The following is a 6,651-nucleotide window of genomic DNA, read 5'->3' on the forward strand; positions in this document are numbered from 1 at the left end:
AAAATGGACAATGTCTATTTTAGATAATGTGAATTTGTTCAGCCGAATTTAAGTACACATAATCACTTAGTACTGTTATATTCTGACAATCGATTGATGACAGAGGTAATAAATGTGACCCTTAAAAGTGAGGTAGAATTGCTCTAATGTTTCTCGAGAAGACGAATGAAATCAAAAGTCATCAGAAATTGGCTCGCAGACTTAGAACGACCTCTGCTATTTGTAGGATAAGATGTACTAATGATGTTGCTATTATTCGCGTCTTAGACAGGCAAGTTCTCAAAGAGGACCCACGAGGCCAGCTTGAATCGTTGCCTAAGAGTCCTGTTTGTATTTATGATTATGTGTGGCGTTTTGCTCACCCAAAGGGGAACACATGCAGTTATTGGCTTCATTGAATGATTGAGATAATTGATTCAATCTAAATCCGTAGTCAGCCAGTTTTTATTTCGCCGGTAAGACGTTAACACATGCACATTGAGGAACGTGGTTTTGGACATGAAGTGAACTTGTTTAGCTTTTATTGTTTACAAATGCTCGGTGCTCTGTTTTTTCAGTTAAGTACGTCAAGCAAGCAATCATGCACATTTTACACTTACTATGAACTGAAAACTAATACTGGTTTCATACAATGATTGGTAGATCAATCAAAATGACAATATCATTCTATATTTAGATCTCAGCAGAATATTCCGGTGGAAGGATTAACATGGCCCTCTTTTATTTATCTAACGACAATTTTCTTTGCTCTTTTCCGCCATTGCCTATTCTTCTGACAACAGTCCTTCGTTCCTGCTCCTCGCTCACAACTACAAGCCAAATCGTGTGCCAGTTGTGTGGAATGGCAAAGCCAATTCGTCTGTCCGCCCAATTCCTCAGTCAGACCGTAATAAAGTAGCAGCCCACTCACTAAAGTGAAAGTTTCTCAGCTATCGAGCGAGTTCTTAGCTTTTTATTTCGGTGTTATTTATGACTTTCTGTTTATTGTGTTATTCATTTTAAGCTTATGGCTTTGTAATTTTTCACCGCGAGTCTTTGGTGACTACCATTAATCACTCGAGATATGTACAGTGTTATATGAGCAAACATGCATTTGAGAGGCGCGTCGTAAAAATTTGAAAAAAAAAATATCAACGACCTATATTGATACCTCAGTCAATATTTGTTTTCTTTTTCTATGATGTATTCGATGATAGTACTTCTGCATCTTTTCTCGTTGTTTTCTCTTAATTCAGGATGTACCGAATAAATGGTTGATTGGTCGTCATATGAAATAACAACTTTATAATAGTCTTTTGTTTCCCATAAAGAAGTTGATGTGTTTTAAAACATTAGAGCTTTGGAAATTGCAGTGTAATCCTGTAGGTATTGACATGACCCCATGGTGAGACGGTGCAAGGTCGACGTACCCTAAGTTAGTCTACGGCTGTCCCCGCACTTGCTAGATGCCCGTGTGGGGACAGAAGAACACAGCGCTAGCCTGGCTTCATCCGATGAACATAACCACAGGATAACACAATGGTCTAACATACATTTTTGTAACATGATCTTCTCTCTTTGATAAAAAGATACAGTAATCTTTGTCATAGCTACCCTCTTTGAAAATTTCATAGCGAAAATACATTTCTCTTGCCAAAAAGTATAGTCTGGAGATGACCATTTTGGATTTCCTCGAAAGGCACTTGTTGTTCACAAACAAAAGAAGTCTGTATAGTGCTCATTAAGATAAGATTATGACAATGATTCTAGTATTGAAATTGGGAGCAAATACCTACGGTACACTCGCGTTCCGATGCAAGTACATGACTGTATAATATGAAATGAATTCAGCTTCACTTTTCATGCGTCTGTTGAAACCAAGACAGTAAAACTGTTGCCGTGGCGTGGGGGTGGGGTACTTTACCGATAGAATTGATTTGATTCAAGCAATCCCTGATAAGAAGTGTGTTTTTCATCATGATTTTTATCTTTTGTTGTAGGTAAGCTGCGAAAGATTGTGGGTCAGATCTCATCGGTGGCACCTGTCTGTATTGTTCACGGAGCGACACGATGTCTGATGACGGCAATCACAGTCCAGGACCTCCTTCCAAGCTGCAAACAGCCAACACCAACGAACAATACAGACCGCGATGCTCTATATGCCAAGAAGTAGCCATCTTCATCAACAATGGTGTCTCTTTCTGTTCACAGACCTGCTTTGAGAACCATGAAACCCTTCTTTTGAGGTAAATACACAATAAGAAATTGCTTCCAGCGCTATATATGTAGATGCTCTGAGCTGAATTCTCTACTTATTATTTTTAACATGGAAAAAGGCATTGGTATTGGGAATTTCAAATAAAATATATATATATAGAGTATTGTCAACATGTCTTTTTGTCACGTCCTTCAACGACCTTTGCACCATTATTAATAAAGAATAACAAACTCTCTAACATTATGTTTCCCTTCTACAAAAAGTAAAATTTTTAAAATTCAATACGTTTAAAACTAACTAAATGCTAAGTAACGTGTGTGAACGTTAACGAGCGCATAACCTACTTACAACTTACAGCTTGCATGTGCGGGACGTATGAGCCATACGCTGACGTATGTTGAAAAGTTTTGTGCATGAACAAAGTTTTTCGACGACCCCGCCGTACTACGACGTATACCAGCTTGCTTCAACGTGCTTTTAAGGTAATATGCGCCTCGAAAGTGAAAGACTTAAACTTTTGCTCAAACTTTCCTTAGTGAAACTTTCAACCATTCTCTTACCAAAGCAAGAATAAAAATCAGGGGTCACCGTGCAAACTTTGGTACTAGAGAGACAAATAACTTGCGATTTATCGATATTTGAAACCCAAAATGGCCGCCATCCCTGTGTTAACTCTATGGGAAAAATATAATTTTCGATTTTCGAAAAACTAAGACGGTGAAAATTTTTCTTTCATCAAGAGCTTTAAAAGAGCCCCCACAAGTGATATGTCAGAAGAAAATTGATAAAATTTGAAAGCCCTAATTTCTGTCCCCGAGGCGCGTTCTACCTTAACTGAAAAAAATACTCATAACGTGTTTGACGAATACCAGCGTGTTCTCCAAATGTTTCATTCGTTGGCATTCGCTTGCTTCATCGTCAAGGTGTGACAGGGCCGTAATATAAATTAAAGACGTAGGACTTGTTATTTAGGATTTTCCCTTTTTACCCTTATGTAATTTCCAGAGTCTTTCCAGAGCATACCCCTTGGTAAATACTGTTGTTTCTTCTTTACAATTATGCAGCAGAGACAGAGACATGCCTACACAGAGAACATCCCTGGATATCAAAGGCGGTGTAGTAAAACCAATCCAGGTAATGCATGTGGCTTTATTTCTTACACAGTAAAATGAAATACCTTTTAATTTATTATGCACATGTCCAACACGATGAAACGGTATAAACTGCACGTGTTGCTCAATGTCCATAATGCCTGTCAGTTTTGCAAGTCTGAAATAGTGACTGTCTATAACTACAACCATGAGACGTATTTAGCCCTGTCCATAGTCTATGTCCCGGAACCTTGAATTATTATCATTCCTGCAAGAAATGTTGACGTGCCATTCACAAGACTCATGAACTCTTGGTGGGTCAAGTCCGGTAGGAAACCAATTCATACATGTGCAATTGAATAGCGGTTATCCTCATTGGGGTTTTTGTCTCGAAGAAAAAATAGTGCTATCATAGTGACAGGTAGAATTGGTAAAAGAGTTTAAAAGGTGTCAGTTTCACCAGTGATTGTTTTTTCTATCTGATGCAGGTCGTTGATTCAGAGAATGAACCGCATGTAAGTAAGCATGTTGGGGAGCAGGCTGTAATTTCAGATATAGTCCGGCAACAGAGCCAAAAGATAGAGTATTTGGAGAACGAGCTAGAAGTAGCGAAAGTCAAGATTGCAGATTTGGAAAGATCCAACCTCAAAATCCAGCGGGGCCAGGCTGATAGAATTACTACACTCTACGATATCGTGAATGACTTGGTTGAGAAAAGAGAAAGAGATAGAGATGCCTTCGAGGAAAACGCTGCCATACGAACCAAGATCGAAGAAGACATGGCACGTCAACGAGAGATCGTTGAAGAGCTACAGCGAGGGATGGAAGTTAAGGATGGGAAGATAGAAGTGTTGATAAAGGAAAAGCAGATTCAGGAAGAAGATCAGTTAAACATCAAACACGAAAATAAGAAACTTGAAAGAAAAGTGGAAACCCTTGTCAACGAGAATGAACGCCTGAAGAGTGAAGTCAAGTCCCTTGCAGCACTTGAAGACGTACTTAGAAGACAGCAATCTGAGATGAAAATTATGAAGAAGAAAGACGAAGAAATATGGAGTAGGGTGGAAAAGAACAGCGGCAGAATTCAGGCCGTGTCTGATGCCACACCCACCGTGAAAGAGTTGCGAGAGTTGGAAGAAAGGATGCTAAAGAAAGCCGGAGATATTCTGAAGGATGTTCGTGGTATGGTAACACCAAATGTCACACAGACTTTTAACATCAGCAACAACATCACCCAACCTTCACTAGGAGCTCCTGAACAAGTGAATACTACAGGGGGTGCCAATGGTATAAAGGCTGGTAATGATGTCACCACCCCGACACCAGAATCGACAAATCCAGATAGCGAAAGCATGCACTCCAGGCCAGACTCTGGATTTGATTTAGGTATAACATGAATTTAAATCTTACCTACAATTTATGTAGTATGTATTACAGATTTATACGTCTTCTTCTCTGATTGACCACCCTAGCACTTACAATTATGATACACTTTTAGTAAAGTGAGCCGGCACACAAATATTGTCATAAAGTATTGATCACAAGCCGTACTTTTTATGATATCATTGAACTGATATGTTATATCCCTATTCTCTGCCTGTAGATTCATTTAATCCTCCTGCAACAGCTGATGTCGACAAGGAGATGGATAATGAGGATAAGCAAGATTGAAGAATGCAATGAGGGTCAACTCTTTGCTGGTGTAACAAGTTAACCTTACTTATTATTCAATTAATGACTAATACGCCTTTGTTATATGCAAACATTCTGTAGTGCCTTAACTTAGCTGAACTAATAAACATCATTATTATTCAATAACATGTATGTTGGTAATTATTCAACACAAAAGCCCAAGTATCCTCCCGTACAATAAATTTAGTACATTTGCAAAGGGCTCAGAAAGACAGTTCATGCTAACCTTGAACGTTTCTCCTAGCGAGTAATTGTCAATATGCGAAACAAAGAAGACATGAGAGAAAACTGTCAGTAGCTATTATATGTACTAATAAACTTGTGTCTCTTTATGTTCGAAGAATTGGGAAATCAATTTATTGAAACTCAACCATTATGGAATCTTATTAAAGTTATGTGAATTTAAGAAAGCCCCATTTAACGTAATGACCGGTACCATGCACGAGTGTCAATGGCCTTTAACTTTAAAATACGCTCTCAATCGTTCGTTCACCTATTCTGCATAGAGTTTTGTTGTGATATCTTCCCTTCACTACCATGAAGCTTAGATGAATTGCCATGAAAGCTGCGAGCGCGATGTACAATTATGAAGAGGCTGTCAAAAATGACGGTTGTTGATCATCTATCTTTTAATTCTGTCTGTCCGGTAGGTAAAGACAAACACAGAAATGTGAACTCAAGTAGAAATCATTGTTTTAAAAGATAATCACAAACATATTATTGCAATTTTTACATTAGTGCTCAAGGGTTGTAATTGAAAAAACATTGATACATTCTTAAATTCTATGAAATTAAACTAAATGTAATAAATGATCAATGGAGGCATTCATAATGCAAAGGAAAAGAAAGTAGCCTACTTTATTTACGTCGACAAGATGCATGTTAACACTGGGTTCCTAATTAAAAAAAGTTCTGTCATAGACAGTCTATGGCTCTGTTCATAGCGGAAGCGGATTTCACACAAAGCCCTAACCCTAGTTTTGAATGTAAAACTGCTGAGTCAGATTTCTATGCTCTGTTCAATTTTCTAGACTATATGCACTATAGCTAATAAACATACTTATCACTTTCCCCTGTGACTATCATAAAGTAATAACGGAATTTATTTCCGCCTTGAAGTTTTCAAACATGTCACTTGTCAGACCTGTGCAAATGAGCGAATCAAGGGCTTGTTTGCAGATCCGAAAACATGACTTTTGTTGTCAAAAAAATTGGTGGCATAGCCGATAGGGGATACGGCAAAGTTTTACCCTTCCCCCTCGGGTGCCAAGGAGGGCCTTAAAATATTTTCATGGCCAGGAGATTATACAGTGAGCCTGAAATCATCTGGCAATTCAAACTTGGGCTAAAACTAAGTACAACGAGAAAAGGAACATGAGCAATTATCCTTCGTTGGACACAGGCAAAGTTACACCCATTCTCCTCCCGGAAGATAAGAGGTCGACAAAATCACATGTATGGCATGAGTATATGTACTTCTATGTGGGATTCACATGCAACACCCTACTGTCTTAGTTCAAAGATAAATAATACAGAAGGGAAAGTGGTTAACAAACAAAAGTTACCATGAAGAATACCCCAGACAAATAATGTAAAGATTCTTGTCAACGTGCCTGTGGGAATGCAGAATACAAGTCCTCGACTACATGTAAACCATGCACAGGTACATGG

At 38.4% G+C, this 6,651-nt stretch overlaps 1 protein-coding gene across 2 annotated transcripts; it reads left to right on the plus strand.

The window, feature by feature from the left end:
* The first annotated feature begins 1,954 nt into the window (after window positions 1-1,954).
* On the plus strand, window positions 1,955-5,318 carry LOC139131063 (myosin-6-like). 2 transcript variants are annotated; one of them, XM_070697001.1, is made up of 4 exons: window positions 1,955-2,225; window positions 3,271-3,331; window positions 3,777-4,674; window positions 4,892-5,318. In XM_070697001.1, the coding sequence occupies exons 1-4, from the start codon at window positions 2,050-2,052 to the stop codon at window positions 4,957-4,959; spliced, it is 1,203 nt and encodes a 400-aa protein (XP_070553102.1). In that variant the 5' UTR covers window positions 1,955-2,049; the 3' UTR covers window positions 4,960-5,318. The 2 variants fall into 2 exon arrangements, with proteins under 2 accessions (XP_070553102.1, XP_070553101.1); XM_070697000.1 differs by having other exon boundaries at window positions 3,262-3,331; window positions 4,892-5,059.
* Window positions 5,319-6,651: the final 1,333 nt, after the last annotated feature.

This window comes from Ptychodera flava, chromosome 4 (genome assembly GCF_041260155.1).
Source record: "Ptychodera flava strain L36383 chromosome 4, AS_Pfla_20210202, whole genome shotgun sequence".
Taxonomy (NCBI): Eukaryota; Metazoa; Hemichordata; class Enteropneusta; family Ptychoderidae; genus Ptychodera; species Ptychodera flava.

What these genes read in the sequence shown, in the direction of transcription:
- LOC139131063 (XM_070697000.1), top strand. Translation starts at nt 2,050, where the DNA reads ATGTCTGATGACGGCAATCACAGTCCAGGACCTCCTTCCAAGCTGCAA. An exon ending in CATGAAACCCTTCTTTTGAG is followed by an intron (nt 2,226 to 3,261) that starts GTAAATACACAA and finishes ACAATTATGCAG; the next exon opens with CAGAGACAGAGACATGCCTA. An exon ending in AGACTCTGGATTTGATTTAG is followed by an intron (nt 4,675 to 4,891) that starts GTATAACATGAA and finishes CTCTGCCTGTAG; the next exon opens with ATTCATTTAATCCTCCTGCA.